The following is a 21,646-nucleotide window of genomic DNA, read 5'->3' on the forward strand; positions in this document are numbered from 1 at the left end:
TGTTTTAATTGTTTACTAAATTGCTTAATGGACTCAGTAACATATACGCAAGTTGCATCATGTTTTCATTATTCTATTTTTTTTAACTTTCATCTACGGTAATTTCCCTCAGATTTTACTTGGTAGTGATAGTAAACGTTAATGGTACCTATTGGAATGGCAATTAGGATTGTATCTTCATTTTCCCGATAGATTTATAATTCCGCCCTTTGTTATCATTCTTACATTACATAAAAAACATTGGAAGATTTTAGAATTTCTACCAGAAGTCTCTAGATAATTCAATCCACGATTTTACTAGCAAAGAGTCTGGCTATAACCATGGTATATTGTAATAGAAAAGCGATGTCATCAATTTAGATTTTGTTATCCTCAGTATAATAATGAATGTTTTTCTTGTGATTGGTAAATCATTACAAGATGCACAATAACAGCCAAGTAAAAGGCGGCCATTGTTAGAGAACTGTCGTGCACTTACTGATGAATGGCAATTGTATCGTCATTTGTATTTCATTATAACAATAGATTGCCATCTAATCATGCCAATTATCTCAAATTTAATGTACTTCTGGTAACATAATACTAACAATTCAAACTTTGTCTTGGTATTAAGATATCCAACATTTCCCCTTTACATTTATCTTGTTTGCTTTCCTATTCTATTTTCTTCTTCGTTTTTTTCTTTTTTAGTCCAGTAGAGAGCCAAATTGGGAAAACGACAGTGGCATATACTGTAAATAATTATTATTCAACTGTTTAGTAAAAAGGAAACATAGCAACAAAATGAGTGAATTGAACTCAATGTTGACTCATTTTGTTGCTCTGTTCCTTTTTATCAAAATTGAGCAATCTTATTTTTTATTTTGAATGTAATAATATCCTCCTGAGACAATCTCTGCACTCTTTCATCTGAGATGACGCGATCAGTTTGGCTGAACCAGGAAATTCACAAGGTCATCTAAGGTCTGCATATGTATCCAGTGAAATGCACACTACCCTTTACTGTGTGAGATATGCATATGTATCCAGTACGTGCACCATATCCTTTACGATGGGAGCCACATTTCCTATCTATCTAAATCCAAGAAGATAACACACTCGTTGGAATATGACCGTTGCTAGGTCATCGGGCTCACCTTTCTTTGTTACGAACCACTGATCGAAATGATCACAACACAAAGCCTATGTGATATCATAATTGGATCACCACATGCTGCTGTTAAGCCAAGGTCAAAGGTCTTGCTTTCCATATTTGGTGTTGTTCTAGGACTGTTTATCCGCTTCACAATGGAGACGTCTTTGTACAGTGTTTTCGTCCGTGGTAGTGCTCCAAGGATACATAAAAACGTTTACTCATGAACTTTTTTTACTCCTGAATGATCTTTTTTGATTGTCTAATTTGTTATCTTCATAAAGATGATTAAGTACTATTCTTTTTACTATTTGATTTGAAATCAGAAGTACTGCTCCAATCAGATAATAATAATATATACTGCATACAACGTCGCTACAAGAGCTCTGCTAAATTGTGAAGATTAATTTGGTTAGATAAACACAATGCGTTTCAAATGCTATTACACAATAACTTTTAAGGATTACTTCCAGAATTTGATACGTAATGGTTGGTCTACTCGAAGTATTAATTCTACACTTTTATAAATGCTTGTTTAACACGCAGTCTAGTTTTATTTACAACGAGTAAATAATAAATTGACAAATTTCACAATGTGGATGTAGATGAAGATGTGAAATGGGACCAGGCAGGTATGGTTACATAGAGGTGCAACAACATGCAACATAAATATTATATACGAGGTTACGGTAGAAATGATATTTATGACGATAACAAACATCAAGAAACAAAAGTCGTGTTCAGAGCATGATGAAAACTATATTTCACCCATTCTTCATTTGTAAAATCATTCATCACACACATACACACCACAATTATACCTACATGTTGATAAACCACTGGAGGTTTGGATGTGTACATGGCCATTTCAGCTCGGGATACGCGGGCAAGTAAAGGCTGCAGCATAGGGTACGATTAATGTAGTGAAATAGTTAAACGTCTTGAGGACATCGCCGCAATAGCAGCTGTTTTGTGTGTAGACCTGGATTAGTGTATCTTTTCCCACCGATCATCATCTTTTTTGTCGTTCCTCATTTTCATGTGTGTATTTGAACTTTGAACTCTTGAACGCTGATGGTGAGTTTACACCTTAATTCTGAGAGACCACACTGAGCGACGTACCCGGAGAGCAACGTTGGGTCTACGGGTTACGGGTTTTAAGAGGAATGTTCTTCTTACAAATATATAGTATTCTCATTTTAAGTAGTAATCTAGTTATTTTTCGTGTTGTACCATGTGAAACTAGAAAATCGGGAAAATGGGAAATATTTATAAATAAAATTAACTTATATATCAGAATCATATAGTCTTTATGAGTTTGTCAGAATCCTGAATAGCATTAGTCTCTTTGTTAAATTCGTGTTACACATGGATTCTCTTGAATTAGATGCAGGGGATCCCTGTTCTATAATTCAAGGCATCATGCAAAACATGAATGTAAGAAAGAGGCGAATCGGTATTCGCAATTATGACAAACACATAACAAAAATCAATAGTGCAATTGTGTGCTTTAGTGGAATATGATTTTGTTTAGGTTGTGTGAAATTTAGATAATTAATTGGAATATTATCACCAAAAGAGCAAACGCAAAAGCACGTCAAACTTATTCAAAAGGATAATATATGAATACGAAAATTGAGAAAAAATATCATTTCAAACAATAAAGAATATCAAAATAGCAAACCAAAATTCATTTCTTAAAATGAGAATATATATGTTTGAAGTAGAACTTATGTGCTCGACAGATCGCTCAGAAAAGGTACACATCGCTAGTATTCATGGTATTGGCTGCGGTAGTAAGAAATTCTTTTTAAAGTCTTTGGTCAGTCAAAGGGGATATTTACATACAATACATTCCATGCATTGTGCACCCTTTCACGTGCCTCGAGATGCAAATTAGCACCTGGTCATTTGCATAGAATGCGTGAACAACAGTGCTTCGCATTCCTGACCTGGCAGTGTCACAATGCTGTTATGAAATTATTTGTATAACTAATAGTGTAAAAAGATTTTAAGGAGAGTCTACTTTAAGGATATATTTTGTTTTTGAAATCGTCCTGTGCTGCGCGAGGTGGGGCCCAAATTTGTGCTCCCCCAGGGGTCGAGCTCTGTGGCCATCTACATCATCCACGCATCCAATGGATTTGAATTGATTCGCTATATCCTGGGCCTACACACCGAACAGTATATCGCTACTATATAACAGGAGTCAGCTCAGAATGCCATTATTGGAAGACATTTTGTCTACAATAATGTTAATTCTGAGATGTCCTTACGGCTAATACATCAATAGGGATCATCGAACAACAGAACATAATTTACACTTCAATCATTATTATTATGACTTTGGATTTATTAATTAGTACGACACCGGTGATCTGAAACAGGAATTATGATGTTATTATACATTGTTTGGGGCAAGTTGGAATGTTATAACGTCTACACAAGGAATGGCCTCATATTGGTTCTTTGGAACATTTCGCATGTTTCTTATTAAAATAATAAACGTTACATTAAGAAATAATCAAAAAATGTAAATAAAAGATGACAATATGTATGGTTTGATATAATAACATTTTCTGCATACACTAGATTTGCCAAATATTGATGATCAAATTTGATATGGAATTAGCAAGAACAAAATTGATAATTTAATTTTGTGCGTCCAAAACGAGGTCTTTTAAGAAAATATTATGCAAATGATCGTATTTTCACCTGTAAGATATTGTCAGTAATACAATACAATATACCCGGGAAATATTTTACAATATCTCAAGATCGGAATGTGTCGAAACGACAAATTCGCTGCTGATGCAACATTATTAAGTAAATGGGAACACTGAGGGCGCTATTTATAATAATTGCCAGTTCTTGCGCATTGAGGGCGCTATTGAATATTGTCAGTCATCACGTATATGACGAGAATTCTCGCCTGCAATATAAACGCCTTTAAAGTACGTGAGGCCGGGCGAGAGGCTCGTCGATTAGATTTGAAAGCTAGGTCGATTAGATTTGAAAGCTATTCTGCCATATTTTGCAGCCTCGGGAAATACTAACACATGGTACTATAATTGAGTAATTATAAAACTTTTTTCAAGTATAAAAATACTGCGTGTTACCAATCATTTTACCAATCATATTAACTGTATTATTTAACGCGTTGCTCTAGTTTCTTTTTTGCAGCGTTTTTAATTCAAAACTTATTTAAGTAAAGCAGTCAAATGGCCCGGAGAGAACAATACTCAACGCAAATGGTGAGGTGGTGGATATACCTTTTAACAGTGCATGCATGTTTCGGAAAGCATTTGCCCATGTAAGGTACTACTTTATATTATCATGTGTGGCACGTGGACTCTAATGACACTAGCTTGTTAAATAAGATAACATGTATGTTAATTTCACAAGTGCCGACTGTATTTCGCCTCAAGACAGTCTCAAATCTTATAACATTTCTATATATAATATATCTCTAATCCAATTCACCAAAATACGTATATTTTTCATTTGCTTGTTTTTTACCCTCAAGAAGCTGACCTAGAAAGAGAACTAAGCAACTGCCATGCCAGCCGTAGGATTGCAAAAAAAGCACATCTCTGTGGTATCCAATACTCAATCCAATACCCACACTATTTAGTACACAACTTTTGGGCTAATTTGGTGGAACCTGATACAACTAAACAAATTCGAATCAATATGCGTCAACCGTATCATGATAATGATGAGCCACGTGATTTTAAAATGCACCAAGGTGTTGGTGGGGAAATTCTCAAGCATACTGGACGTTTGCGTAAACCAAATATTTTATTATGTAGCCCTTTATTTGAGTATTTGATATGTATGCGTATTGATATTAAGAAGAGATACAGGCAAAGTGGGTCGCTAGTACTGCATGACTGTTCCACTTGTTCATCTAAATATACCATATATTAAGCATTTTACTTTCTGTTAACGTTGCAGCCGTACTAGCTAGCAAGCTAGGGGCCCTCAGGGTTCGTTCCTTCTGAATCGATGATATATCAATAAAAACAGGAACAGCCAAACTCGTCTAATTCCGGGTACCATTTATATGACTTTGCTTATTTGCTGACCTAAATTTGAGAATTGATTTATAATACCAAAATATAAGCAAGTGCCATTTCTTTTAAGATGCAAATGAAAAATTATATAATATGTTGATGTCAATCATGATTAATTAGGCTTTTGTAGCAGTAAATGGAGGTATAGTAATATAATTAACTGCAGTTCAGAATATTCTTAACAAATGAGAATAGTTTCTATAGCCAAGAAATTTTGGTGGCGGCATCGGCTGTAAGAAAAATTTGATCACCCTGAATGAAATAGATACAATTATTATTATTATTCACTATTATTCATTATTATTCACATATTATAATGCTGTCGATGTATTCAGAATATCTCAAAAAATGTCCGCATTTCTATCCCTTGTTCGTTCATGTTCTTTGATTAATTATGTTGCGAAATGCATTTGGGAACCAGTGTGTATGTGTAATTGTAAATTATGTCTTATTTTGACCACCCTGATAGGCTTCATGGCTTTCTGGTATCCGCATACACATAGCAACGATGAGACGGCGATACGCTAAATTAACTCGCGCGTGTTGTTAATTTAAGGGTTTCCGAGCTTGCTTGCATATTCGTTCTCAATATAAAAAAAAATATCCAGCAGAAAAATGCGATAAGACTAGTAAACTTCACCATATAAATGTTACTATAAATAATATAAGCTTGTTTCTTGAAAACAGCTCAAAATTACTTTTGGACTTTGACCTTTGACCAGAGTTGTTTAGCTTAAGACATCTAAATGAATCATCTTATTTACCGAATTTAAATCGAATTTGCATCTATATCAACAGAGAGCCAGAAACTGAAAAGATAAATTGATTGATATTTGAATTTGATGAAATAAAGGTGAAAGAGATCAAGTCAATTGACTTAACCCGTTGTCAAGAGCTCATTGCCTAACTATGTTTAAACGCTTTAAATTATCAACCACAGGAGATTTTTATCAAGAAGGAAAAATTATCCATGGTCAAATTTGGCTATTTCATTTATCTGTGAAAGATTTCAGAAAAGTCTTCCACAGAGGGAGTTTTTTTTTTTGGAAAGGAATTGGTTAGGGTTAACTATTTTGAAACCCATACACGCTCTGAATTATGGTCTTATCTATCAACAACTGTTGTTAGTATTATAAATAAAATTACACAATTGTCTTGTTCTATTTAAAACCCATACTCCCTGTGTTGAACACTTAAGGTAAATCTTCCACAGGGGGAGTGTGGATTTGAAATGGAATCGTCAATTATGTGGCAAAGGATTAATTAATTTGCTGTAATTATATGCAGCTCGTCAAAACACGTGACCAAGTGAATAGAATTGCCAAATCGACAAATTCGGTTGTTGTCAAGTATAACAACACAATTAATGTAGTGTTTAAAATAAACGAATAGCGCCATCATCGTTCAATTGTGTCACATAGTTACGAGGGACCTCATCAAATGTAATCCATGTAATATGTAAAATGTACATAATGCTCCCAAGGCAGACATATTCACATGTTATGTGTAAGCACTTTGTGTATATTGAGGTACATGCATTTAGTCAATTTGCTTTGACACATTTTGACTTTTATGGTGTACACGTTTATATACAAAAGACATATTGATAGCATGATTTTGTATCAGGAATGTCGATTGCTAACAATGGTTCGCATGGATTATAATACGAGCATCAGTCTGTGGTTGTTGGTTAACATAATATCGTGTCTATTTGCAGTGAATATTTTCAACTTCCCGAATAGTAGACACAAATAATATTTGTGTATATTTGTAGTTTGTGTTAATGCTGAATTTACCGATGATCATTTGTAAAAAGGAAAATGATAACGTTGTTATTTGGCCATATAGGTAACACGATTTTGCCTACCTTTTCCTGATTGAAAAAAAAAAAGTTAAAGAAAAAAAATCAACAGCAGGCCCGACAGCAGGTCGCACCGCCTAAAAGGCGCCCGTCGTACGTTTTGAAACTACCACCTTTCCTGCAGCGTATCTGGTTGGTTAATTACGCGATCTTTTCATATAAGTGACCAATAGCGTCCACTCCTCTTCAGCCCTACCATCATTCTTACTACGATGCTGATTGGTTCAATAAATTACAATGGTCTTCTTGTAACCAATCAGTAGGTAGTAGCAGGTATAGAGTTAATGCATATCCTGCAAATTTATTTCAATTATGACACCCATGTGCAGTAGTATTTCCTTGACTGACTTGAACGGAGGCCGAGTAATATACGTTCAAATTAGCTGAATAGTAAAATGCAAAAGCACTTACAATAAACGTAGCTAGTACAAACATGTGAATGAGGTTAATGACCCATTCTTGGGGCCAAAGGGGATATATTTTGATTCGACTTGTCGAAGCTGCAGGCACAGTGAAATTGCTAAGGTAGGTTTTCATGAGGCCAGGGGTGCTTGAAAAAAAGCCTGACAGTATCCTTTTTGCCTATCACGCGCGCCGTGTATTTTCCTAAGTATCAGGCAGACCAAACAGCGGGTGTGAAAAGGAGGTGACGCGCAATCTTTGCAAATGGGGGTATTCTAGCATGCCTAGTCCAAGAACCGTGTATTGGAAAAGAGAATATACTCATAAGTAATATACTTCTTACTTTAGCAGACATATTGGAGGCAGAAGTGTTTAGGGATAATGTATTAGTAAGGTATTATATACCAGTTACATAAACATAGCTTTAACATTGTGTAGACATCATTAACTATACATATGATACGGTATAATGATAACAAAGATACCAACCTTAGCCATGTCAACCACTGTACTGGCCTCATCAGCTAATTTTCTCTGGTCTAACTTCGTTTTTCTAAGTCTGCAAGTGAAAGAAAATCAGAATTTGAAATGAAATGTTCGATTGAATTCCAACATCAGAAGTTTAACGGTGTGCTTACATTACAAATCTAGCTGTAATTGTCGCAAATACCGTAGAATTCTATCTACAAGCAGGCACAAACACATTATTTGGAGTTTGAGATACTGGAGTTTGAGATACTGTATTATTGATACAGGCGGCTGTACAATTATGTATTATTGTGATGCTTTTGTGGAGGGGTGTCTGCCTTTTGTGTCTTTCGTCAAAAAAGAAAAAAAAAAAGGAAAGAAAGGAAAACAACCCTGATATCATATAGAGGCATAATGATTGCAGATGGAATTATATGGTTTGGGTTTCAATTGGTCGGTATACAGTAAGCCAAAAAATTAAGGTACCAGTTGTGTTTACCCCTGTATATCCTAAATAAAGACAAATATGTCAAAATTAAAACAAGCAGCTAATACCTGAACTCTTTAGCTCTGATTCAAGACCTTATTTTGTTGAAATTGGTTGAGAATTAAAGAAACGGTGATCTAAAACCTACTGAAGAGACGAAATGGAAAGTTGCACTTTTGTGTTCTAATCAATGAAAGCATGACGCTAGTTTTAACGCAATCAATGGAAGCACGACGCTAGTTCCCTTGTTCGCAAACGCTTTGTGTACAAATCAATAGCGCATGCAATAGAATAAACTGCAACTTTTAAATTGGCACCTTCCTTGGGGTTTTGGATCGTCGTGTCTTTATTTCTTGAACAATTTCAAAGAATGAGGTCTTAAATTCGAGCTAAAAGATGCAGCTATTGGGAGCTGGTTCTTATTATGACATAGCTGTCTTTGTTTAGAATATATATGGGGTAAACATAACTGGTACCTTAATTTTTTTTGGCTTACTGTATGTAATCTATGTATGAATGTTAAAATCCACATTGGATAAAATGAAAGCAATCAAGTTTCAATGTACTTGGTGCATCATTTGTAATCCTATTGCAGCGTAAATCAAGTACTTTTTGGAAGCTTTCGTGAATAATTTAGACCAATTAAAGGACTCGTAGGTCATTATTGAATTTGATACGTATCAGTGCGATTGTACTATGGAACAGATAAGAAGTTCCAAGTTGGAATACAATTAAGCCTTTTGCACGCTGTCAATTAAAGTTACTACGCTTGCAATGAAAGCAAAGTCTTATTGGTAGCTTTTAGTCGATCTTACAAGACCCGAATCAATCGTCAATTCAATTGTCTTCAGTACAGCCACTTGACAATTCCTGCGCTGAATCGTATATAAGACCAAGAAAATACATTGTTCATGTCATTCACGTATTCGAAATCTATACATAATAAATGCATTTGAATAACTACCTTGACACACTTTGTGTTTCTTTCGATGTTTTGATTTTGCGTTTTGAATAAGCTTAAAATTATTTATGAAGAAAGGACATATAAAATATATGTAACATCAACAGGGGTGGGTGTAAAACATTGAAGCTACACCAGAGAGGTTGAACCTGTCCTTGAAAAGCTCATGCTATCCCGGAAGGAAGGAGCTGAGGCTAGGCGCCATATTCAATTCACCTAGCAGTGGCTGCATTAGCCATTTCTACTGACTCAACCTGTCTCGCGTTAATACGCCCCAAGGTTTGGTGAGGCCTACCTATGTCATGGCAGCAGGCAACGACAACAAACCAAACACTATATACTAAAGCTTGTTTCTTTTCTTCTAGCCTCTCTTTTATACCACTGATATGACATTAAAATAGATTGCTTAAGGTCTTGGTTGCTCAAGTTTATTTTTTAACACACATGAGTCAAGCTTTTTCATTAAAATGAACGGCAGACCGTGAAGAAAAAGCAAATAATTAAAGTATCCAGGTTCAACTGGTTCTTGCCTTATTATGCATGGGAAATAAAATAGTGCATATGAAAGATACGCTACGCCTTGCACATCTTGTTTTGACTTCATCGTATAAACAGTAGTAAACAAACCAACTAATCAATGCAAGAAGGTATACAACATCTTGGCTGTGTTATGGACGGATTGTCCTGGTATGTAATTATAATAACGAGGGTGCGTGACGGTGAATTGCAGAACTAAATCAGCAGTCTCCAGATATTTCAGACCTTCTACATAGGTTAAAACATTAGAACTGAACATTCTGTTAATGCTACAACATGGTAGGGGCTTAATAAAATGTAATAAATTTGATTAACTGTGTAACTGTGCATAATAAACAGGCGAAGTGATTGCCTTACGCGTGGAAATCCGGTGTTTAACCAGGTTTGTAATAAGACATGAGATAAGAAGGTGAAAGATGTTCCGTCTTGTCAGCAAGCTAGGCACACTATGTGATCCAATGTAAATGCTAGAACGAACATGGGTTATCGTCACAGGATGACATGCATGCCTTCCCATCATGCATTATTTCAGAGTCGATAGCAGACGACAAGTTTCAAATGTTTTTTAAAAATTCAAAAAATGTCAGAATTGTACATTTACATGATTATATTTGGAATCAGCAGGAAAAATGTATTAAAATGAGTACAAACAAGCCTAGTATTTAGTAGTTTTTGAAATAGTTCTTGATATTTGGTGATTATGTCTGAAAACTTGAACTTTTAATGTTGAAGCCTATTATAATCTAGCCTAATATATGGCTAGCACGCAGAGCATAACCAGCCCATAATATGATGTTTTGGCAAATTGAGACAAATATTTTGACTGTGAGATTCAAGAAAGTACTTCCAAGATGTACAGTTGACCAATGCTACAATGGCCACCTTCAAAAGCAAATAACAATAAGTTTCGTGTATGATCTCGCTCAGTATCTTACAATGCACTACGGGAACACTTGATGTTCATCTGGTTTTTTTTATCAATGTTTGTAAGCGAAACCCCAAAAGAGGAGACATCTTCACAATGTTCTCTCGAGAAATTTCCCTTGGGTGGTCACGTGATTAGGCTTGAGAGGCTTTATCAATACATCAATTGATCGCGTTAGTATCTATATATAAACACATCGGTTCACTTGATGATTTGTATACGAATACATTATACATAAAATTAGGCTGTAACTTATAGTACAGAGCCCTATCCTAAGATCTAGTGAACCGTGGTGGGAATATCGTGTACAACACATTGGAATTTACTTTTACATGAAGAATTGTAATTTATATAAAGAACTATGAAATAAATAATTTTAACGTAGTATTTTGTAAGAGTTTCAACAAGAGTTGTCTTGAAAGACACTCCAATAGTCTTACGAATGTGTCGTAGGTATTACCAATTAAGTAGTAATGGTGTCTCCAACGGACGAGGTACAAAACACACCAAGAATCAAAAGATGATACAAGAGGATACCTAGAATATAAACAGAATAATTTGAACCGGGTATACCAACTTGGTATTGGGAACACGACAAATCCAAAGAAAGATAAAACGAATGCAGTATGCAAACCATGAAGGAGTATGCCGGGGGTGTATGCTAACACTGCACTAGTAAAAATCCAAAACCACAGGTACACCCCGTCAGTCCGAACCACCGTCAATCCCGAACCCCGTCAGTCCGAAAGTCTAATTGAAAAAGACGTCAACCCTAATCCTAGCCCTAACCCTAATTCTAACCCTAACTTCAATTAGGTTTTCGGACTGATGGTGGTTCGGATTGACGGTGTTTCGGACTGACGAGGAGACGCCAAAACCGCAGGGATAAGTAAACAGAAGTGTAGAAAATGGAACCGATGTTTCGAGCAGATAAACTGCCCTTTTGCAGGCACAAACAACGAAAATAATGACAGCAAATGATTTAAGTTAGCTACATGTAGGTAGCAAGCTCCAAATCTAAGAATTGAATTTAGGTCGCAAACAAAAAAACAAGGGACGCTACCTTTTTTCGCTCTGTGGTTTTGATATTCTACTTGCTACCTAAGTTCAGTTATTTTCTATTCGCCGTCGAAGTGATGATGTAACAGGTTAACTACCATAACAATAGATGAATACAATTGTTACATAGATCGCCCTGCACTTCAACATTCACGCGGTACCTATGCATTGAATCATAGATGTCAAAGAAATGCTAATCACTGGCACCTGTAGATTAGTATCTTTGAAAAAAGCGGTATTGTATTCAATCTATGATTGCAGACATACACAGGTTACTTGTTACGCATGTAGTACAGGGTGGTCTATTCAAAAATTGAATTCATCTAATGCTATGTCACGTGATCATGTTAAGATTTACCTGAATAATATATAATGGATAAGAAGTCTGATTCATCCGGTATTGTCATTATATTTTGATATGCCCTTAAAACACTGGCAACATTTTTCAGTTACATGTCACGTGACACTCAAACGCCTGAAAATGCGTTGTAGGTATTACAATTATTAAACCTCACTGAACAATTTACGCGTTTGTTGTTGTCATAGCTTCAATATTTCTAAGCAATAAAATTATATATATTTCAAATTATGAAACAAATCGGCAACTGTTTACGAAATAAATTGCTTTCATCGCGTTTATATAAACAGTTAATAATAATATTCATGATATACCGGAATTTGTAAAACTGACACACTTATGTCTTTATTGCTTTCGCAGTGAAACTAATTCAGATCATTTTCAAATAACCGACTTTGCATTACAATTTGAAGTCCGTGTCGATATTAATGCTCTGCGTACTAGCCATGCGCTTCAACGGAAAAAGTTCAAGTTTTGAAATATTTTCTCAAAATATCCAGAGCTATCTTAAGAACTACTGAATCAAGGCTTGTTTGTACTCATTTTAATGCATTTTTCATGCTCATTCCAAATATGGTCATGAAAATTTACATTTCTGAATTTTTTTAATTTGTACCAAAGTTTTGAAACATGTCGTCTGCAGTTGACACCCGCTTGAAGAGAGTTAACCTATGATATATTATACATTGGGTTAATAATTGTCACAATTGTTTTTGCTGTGCGTTGCTATCTAAGACAACCGCGCACTTTTTTCAGGGCATATATGTCAATGTAATTGGAAAATTGATTAGAAATGACGTGTCTTAGATTTGTCGAAAAAATGTGTTTTGATTTTTGCTATCTAGTTTAAATCCCGTCCGAGTAGGATGTGACAAGGAGGTTGAATGAAAAAGAAAAGAGCAAATATCCCAAAGAGATACAAATATGGACATGATTGTAACGGATAAATATAGTTAATTCTGGCTAAATGATTGATACCAGTTTTGACATATAATAACATTTCCTGTATCTATATAGTCCAAATGATATACTTATGACCTCTAGTGACACTTGAAAGAAGAAGAAGAAGAAGAAGAAAGAAGAAGAAAGAAAGAAAGAAAGATCTGTGCAATAATAGTACTGCATGAGGTACAACACGTATATCATTTATATAGGGAGAAGAGGAGAAAGAAGAATTCAAAACAAAATTTGTCTTGTTTTTCTTTTGACGTAGTGCTTTTCCAGATTTCAAAAATCAGAGTTAACAGTGCGAATGAAACAAATACATAACCATGACAATATTCACAAATGTAAAACCTACTAGCAAGCAACACGATCCATGCGTTTCTTATGTTACAAGCATACTTTCACCATTTCAAACCATAGTACACTCAGAACATAATATCAAAGATAAAGTCTGGGTTTTGAATCTCTGAGGAATGCCTTTTCACTTCGAACACGTACTGAATAACATGGCTGACGACAATACTTGACGCGCGGATTTATAATTATTTGGTTACGTTCGAATTCTAAATGTGCAACATGGTACAGTTTTTTTTTGGCTAGAGTAAAGAATAATGTGAAACTATCTGAAAACATTCAAAAGAATTTCTTCTTTTTATCATGTTTATTTACATCAATGACGAAGTAGCTGCTATTTGATAAGCAAAATTGACGGGCTCAGTTTCAGACATCCTGAATAGATTTAATATCTGATTTGAATAATGAATAAATTATCCAAAATGGAATAGGAAACATTTGGTGGCATTCCCGCGTCTACCCTGCCTACTATTGTTTTGCCTGAATATTGTGCTATCAACTGTGGTGTACCACAAGGGTCCATAATCGGTCCTATAGCTATTACTAGTTTTCATGTGTGGGCTCCATATTTTCCGCTTGTAATAATCTAAATTTCTATTTATACAGACAAAGTGCGTTTTAATCCTGATGTAAAATGTAATTGATAATAATACCGGTGCGTCTTCGCGATTGTTTGTTTGTTTTTTGTCTGACAACGACAATCCAAATGAAGTGAACTTTTTAGTGTTCGCAACATTAGTATTAGCATCCTGTATCCTCAAGATGACGCCTTCATTCCAATTATACTCCGGACTATATCCGTTTACTTGTAGAAGTAATAAGCGGATATGCGACGGATCAATTCAAAGTTTGTGGGTCCAGACTTCTGAAATAACTCTACATGCTGTCACGTGATCTTCCCTTAATCATGCTGCCTTCTTGTGAAGCCTTACGATTATGTTTTTGTTACATTTTATTTTCATTTCAATTAAACATTAAAGATCCCGTGTATTTACATCATTCCAGAGTATAAATGTTACTTTATCTTTACCTCTAAAAGATATGTTCCGTCACTGTCGTGGTGATTGTTTAATCTAGTGAAAAATATCAGTCAATTTTGAAATGTAATTTCTGACCGAAACGGCGTTGTGTCAATTCTATTTACCTTTAAACGTTGTGAGAGTCAAAGATGCGCATTTAGACATGGGCAATTCGTTATTCTCAAGACTATCGAAGTTAATTTGCCCGATACCCAGATGGGTTGTGTAATTACACAAAAGTTATAATACTCAACGACAGTCTACCTTAAAACTACTAGTGAATTTAATCAAAATATTTACAATTCTCAAATGCTATATAATCTTCCCAAATTGGATCGGCTGGGTTAATTAACTAAATACAGAATTGTTTGATTCCATAAATAAATAAACACTGTATTCATACAGCTAAAACGAACAGTACACTAGGAGTTTCACCTATATTATGGCAGATACTATATACTGTTAGGGTAAGTAAGTTATTTTACCATATAGCAGAGGGGATCCTCCATTTTGACGAGATTTGGTTTTCATATACGCAGCTAAACCCACTTGGGAAATCAAATTATGCAGCAACAGGCTTATTATGCTGTGCTGAGCAATTGTAAGCATATTAAGCACGTTTAATAAGAGTGATATACGGTGGATTTTACGTATTGACTATAACCCACCCTCGTGTGGGGATATCGCATACACAAACTCATCACTGACATCATATTATGTCTGTTTGAGTTACCTGGACAAATTCGATCTGGTCGATAACATCTTACATCCCATGTCGATCAATTCGAAGCAAAATAAAACAAGGTGACCTTTTACATTTTGCTCCTCAATTCTCAACTGGAATTTGGGAGTTGCTTTTGTAAAACGACCATTAAGAACATTATGTCTGACAATGTCTTCATGTACATGACGTATACTTGTTTGCCAATAGCGACTGTTCAGTACCAGAAGTTGGTAAACTAAGGGCAATAGCTGCCCTGTGAACATTTGGCAATTTACATAAAGTACAATTACACATGGCAGCTATTGCACTTACCCACTTCTGGCACTGAACAGTCGCTATTGGCCAACAAGTATACGTGAAGACATCGCCAGACATAATGTTCTTAATGGTCGTTTTACAACAGCAACTCCCAAATTCCAGTTGAGAATTGAAAAGCAAAATGTAAAAGGTCATATTTTATTTACGATATTCTAGTATGTGATACTTTTGCACAAAGAGAAAATAAAAAGAATCCGTCAAAATTTACTATTGAAACTAACCCTACAATGAACAAGCAAAACACAGCCTTTTCGTTTTCATGTCAAGACAGACTAATTTTAATGCTCTGCATGCTAGCCATAGGCTTCAACATAAAAACTCCCAAGTTTTGAGATATTTTCTTAAAAATCAAGAGCTATATTAAGAACCAACACTAGGCTTGTTTGTACTTATTTTAATGCATTTTTCATGCTGATTCCAAATATGGTTGTGAACATATAATTTTGAAATTGCTTTTGTCTGCAGTCGACATCCGCCCGGGCACAATAAAAAATTCCATTGCAATCCAATATGGAACGCGATCTCTAAGACTGACATAAACTTTTAGTTTTCTTCGTGTTTTGTTGATATTTCTGCAAAGAAAGTGGTTTACGGGTATTTCCCAGATTTATCAAATTACGATTTCAGATATATTGTTCCGATATTTTACAGGACATTGGTGTATCCTTGAAAGATTATTTAATTTTGCAGAACACTCAGCAACAATCAAGACTCCTTTACCTTACGATTTGATTCAATTTGGTACGAGTGCGAATGGGTACACGTAAAGACAAAAGCCATTAGGCATGAGTGTTCCAAGAAACGGTATAACTTAACTATTACCATTGTATTCTGTGGTGCTCCAATGTGCGGTAAGATTGCATTACTGTCTGGTTTGTCGCACAGGGGGAGTATGTTTTTCACATGGAATTGGTTAGGGATAATTATTTTGAAACCTATACTCCTCTTGTATTATGTCTTTATCAATATCTCCCACAACTGGGGTGAGTATTTCATATAGAAGTTACCCAATTATTGTCTGCTGTAGGCATCAGCCAAATCTCCCACAATGGGAGTGTGTATTTCAAACGGAATGCCCATTGTTTATGAATCTCATGTCTAAAACGAACAACCTGCAGAAGCTTCCCACTGTAATTAAATTACAACAGCACGTACCGGATTTGCAGGGAAGCGGTCTATAAATAATACGACAGATATACGAAACGCATCAGGTCTACGGACACATTACAATAACACTGGCAAATGGGATACTCCTATACGCTAAAGCTTTTAGACCTCTTTAGCATAATAATACAAGTACTATAATGACTATCCTAAACTATTACGTCATCTTGATTCAGTTAGAAGACGCCAGATGTGTTTGTGTTCATACTTAAAAAGTACAGTCATGAAAATAAATGTGAAATTGTAAAGCTGTATTATTGTTTGTTTCAGCCATCAGAGCTAAACAGGTTAAAACAATTACTGGTAACCGCAACCGGGTTAAGGCAGCCAGGACAAACACCGTGCTCTACATAATGCAGAGGTTTGTCGATCCGACCTGAAATGAACCAATGGAAGGTGAATACACTGAATAAAATTCCACTTAAATCTACACGATCTGCTATTTTAGATTAAGAGATGGACATTTTGATAAAACAATGGTTAGCAAACCATTCACCTTTCACCAAAACCGAGTAAAACGACATCTTAGATGCACTGAAATCAATATAATGTCCTCTTCAAACCCCTCTTTACATGGTGTCGACAAATTTTCTTTAAAAATTCAAAAATTTCAGAAATGTACTTTTCATGACAATTTTTGAAATCAGCATGAAAAAATTAATTAAAATGAGTACAAACAAGCCTAGTATTGGTTCAGTGGTTCTTGAGGTAACTCTTGATATTTTGAGAAAATATCTCATAAACTTTTTATGTTGAAACCTATGGCCAGCATACAGAGTATTTAGTATGTGTTCCCACTTCACGTCGCGAATACTACTACATGACGCATGGAACACAAGTGGATGTCAATTTGAAACATATCTCAAATTTTGTGATATGATACAACATTTGTTTTGCATCATAAAAATCCATATTTACTGACTCAACTTAGTAACATTTGACGATGTTATTTATTCAAAGTAGAACGTTGTGGGTAGCTACCCACACAATGGGTCAGACATGGCGTGACGTTATCAGATTAAGCACCGTATAGCCAAGATCCCAGCACACAATATGAGTCAAAACCATCTCATCTCCTAATGCGAAATTCAATACTCCATTTAACCAGCATAGCTCAAAAGTTACTCCACGTTGTAGAGTATGAGTTTTTTTATTTATGTTTTCAAAGGTCATTTCACAAACGTATTGGGGTTAAAGACATGTGTCCCGACAGATGCGAATGTGTGGGATGCTAGTGCGACCAAACCAAGACGGAGGAGCACTGTTTTTATGTATTTAGAACATGTCTGTTTCTGACAGTCATGTCAATATTTATCACACGTTTTGCTATGATAACGATCTTTATCTAGTGAGGACTGCGCTAAGTGTGTCAGATAGAATGGGTACAATGACGATAATAGGAGTACCCTGAAAAGTAATTACTTATTCTGGTTTTATACGGTCATACCGACGCACGCGCATTGCAGACAAACAGTAACAATCAAGACTGGTGATTGGCTGATCTGATATCAAACCGCTTGCCGCAGCGGCTAGCGGCATGAAAGTATGACATGGGCATTATTCCTTATTCTAAATGCTTCTACTACATAGTCAGATTATTAGATATGTAAGAAAAAAGGATAGTCGTTCGAGTTATGATTTCATTTCGCAGTCATATGATAAACAAAATAAATTATATTAAGATGCTACCTAAGAGATATATATACCTTGCAAAATATAAATTTTCCCAGTAGGTTTATAAACATAGACAAAGAAAACATCTCCTCGATGTTAAAGCTATTAAAATGAACTTCTGGATGAATAATCTTTTTTCAGACAGAAATATACAACTCTAGGAAATAAAAGTAATTCATTTTATAGCAGTAATTCATTTTATAGCAAAGAAAGAATAAAGGACATGCACCCGAAGGCAATATGCTTGTCTACCGTTTCGGTACATTTGCTATATTTATTTGGCGCCATTTTGGAGCTTAAACTTCTTCATCCCTACAACGGAAAGTGAGCTTAGATCGCTTCTAAATTGATGCTTACATTACTACAAAAGTCAATACAGTGAAGTCTATACGGAAAGACGCGCTCTAGTTTGTTTTCTCTCTGATGTAAACTTAACCAAGAAGACCTATTGATAGATGGCATTTTAGACGCATCATACGATGCCTTGGAAGGCCCAACAGTTAAACAAAAGACAACAATAACAATTGATGAAGCTATTATATTTCCAAGCCTATTGAGCTATGGAAAGAAAAGGACGAGGTGCATTGTTCTCTAAAGGGTGATATCTTGTCTATTTTAATAGGAGTAAAGAGGAAAGACCAGTCTTGTCCGATAATTCCCATAGCTCAAAACTATCATGTATGGTATACATTGTATACATGTAGTATTGGCGACAAAGCAATGCTAAGGCAACCTTGTCCATTTACTTTTCTAAACTTCTCAGGGCTTCACAGCCAAATTCCTCCAATATGTCCAGCGCAGTGCCAAATATGGAACATGAGTATTACATGGGATGATAACACCCTCGTAGGACCACTGAGTCAATCTCATTATCTTCCGTTGTGGTCAGTTTGGGCTGGACAAGAAGTCCACAAAATCAGCCAAGGTCTCATGCATTCATTCTGTACATGTGCTCTATCCTTTACTATGGTAGTTAACATCCGGGTCGGTATAATTCCAGGTGGATATGGTGGATAAAACTAAATTTGGCCGTTGTAATTCTGAAAAAAATGTGATGCGTATAGTTTCCCCATTAGGTCACCAGATGCTGCTGGGCAGCCAAGGTCATAGTTTTGTCCATATTTAGCGTTATTACGGGACTGATTTTAAACATGTAGTTAAACACTGTGGTGCATGATAATACAATATGACAATGGTAATCCGAGTTAACGTCTTATGCGAATAAAATATATGAGTATGTCTACCGGGTATTTGTTCGGAGGATTTAATGAGGGAATACAGAAAGAACTAAATAAAACCGAGTACCTCGCAGTTTCTCACAGAGGAATATGGCCGTGTTTGAGTTGAAATTGTATACTACGTACAAAAATGGAATCTAATACTTACTTGGTAATTGCATTGAGAAATTTACGTTGATGTTTCCGTATTCTTCGGGAACTAATATTTTTAACTAATTTGGTATATTTGTATATTAGCCACGTTTCTCGTAAGACATTGGCAGCTGCATTCTTTAACTGTAAAAAGAAGAAAATCACAAAAAATATGGGTTAGTAGAAAACAGGTGGGTCAAAGCAGGTATAGAGTAAGTAGGCTTTTTAAAAGTTGAACCTATTTCAATGTGCGTTTGGTTCTTCATATTTTGAGGCAGTGAAGGTGAAAAGATAAAATACACAGACTACAGTTAGATGTCTGGCGGAGTTATTCCTTAATGCAATAATATCACGACGCGACGTAGCAGACGTAGCCACGTTACCTAAATGGTATAGATTTAAAAGTAACAAGGAACATAGCAAGTATTACAGTTAAATTTGAATGACATCAGAAGGTCAAACCAAATTGATTTTATCCGCCACGACAAACCAAAACGGACTGGGATTCTTTTAAGTTGCATATTCAATATTCCGTCCTCAATTTGGGGCACAGTACCAGGACTAATTGACTAAAGGCCGCTATTGATTCAAATTGAATCTAAAACTGAGAAATAATAAAACACATACACACGCTTTACTCTATCGATCTTATAGAGTAATACATACATGAAAATGCATTAGTTTCGCCGAGATTCGAACAAACAATCTAGCGATTAAGCATCTTAGACTACAACTATATACTGCGAAACTGACTAGCCAGAAAATCGGTTTTGATTCTTAGGTACGTACGTCTAATTTGGTCCCATGGTGCCCCTGTACCGATGGCTCTTTCTAACATACCCTGAACATTAGTGCTTATTTTAACGATATCACTATACAAACTATTAATTGAGATTATCCACTTTATTCATGTGTGACTTCCAACAAAAGGCGCTGATTCCCATAATATTCCTCTATTCAAACCAATGCACGACATCGGCGTTACCTGCATGACTGAATTTGGCGGCTATTTTGAAACAGTCATGGCTGCATATGCATGTTATTCTTTTGAAAGGTCTCTAAACAAAGGTATAGCAGTCGCTGATGGGATATGCAGCTTATAGAACACGGATAACCTCTATTATTTTCTTGATACTAATTACATCATTAAGGTATGATAGAATGATTCATCGGTATCTAACCGGTAACTCGATAGTGCTATAGGACCAAATTCGACGTGGTGCCTTCTGAATATGAAACGGAATATAAAAGATCTCACTAAAAAGTAATGCAGCCAAATTACAAATGCGCCTATAGCTTTAGAAACTAATTTAGCTGTCAATTCATCTACACGCGGAGACATTTTTAAATGTAATTTTATTAATGGTTATGTAAGTATAGAACCTCATAATAATTAAGTTAAATTTACCTATAATTTAGTAAATATTACGTGGTGTTCTGAGGTAAATTTTACTTACTTATTATGAGGTTCTTTACTTACAAAACGTTATGTAAAAAATTCGTTGTGAATAGTACCGGTATTTCAGAATGAAAATTGGTTGGGGTACCTTCCCACAAATTGGGGACGGAATCTGTGCAGACATAATGCTCTTCAAATGTGTAGCCAACACTGACTTTATTCCATTAGTTTCATATCCAAGTTCGATCTGAACAATTCGACTGCTCAGTGCAAGAAGTGGGTAAGTGCAGTAACTGCAATGTAAACATTTGGCAATTTACACACGGTATATTGTACTCATCTATAGATGAGGTGACCTCAATGTTTATCAACAAAGGCAAGGGACTGGTATCATCTTTATGCTTGAATGAACC

The 21,646-nt window shown here is 35.5% G+C and overlaps 1 protein-coding gene across 1 annotated transcript in view; it reads right to left on the reverse strand.

The window, feature by feature from the left end:
* LOC140171944 (small conductance calcium-activated potassium channel protein 2-like) overlaps nucleotides 1-21,646 on the reverse strand; it is a 455,506-nt gene that overhangs the window by 16,710 nt on the left and 417,150 nt on the right. The window contains 2 exon segments of the mRNA XM_072195288.1: nucleotides 7,961-8,030; nucleotides 19,851-19,978. Of these exon segments, the coding sequence (XP_072051389.1) occupies nucleotides 7,961-8,030; nucleotides 19,851-19,978 (198 nt within the window).

This window comes from Amphiura filiformis, chromosome 15 (assembly GCF_039555335.1).
Source record: "Amphiura filiformis chromosome 15, Afil_fr2py, whole genome shotgun sequence".
Lineage (NCBI taxonomy): Eukaryota > Metazoa > Echinodermata > Ophiuroidea > Amphilepidida > Amphiuridae > Amphiura > Amphiura filiformis.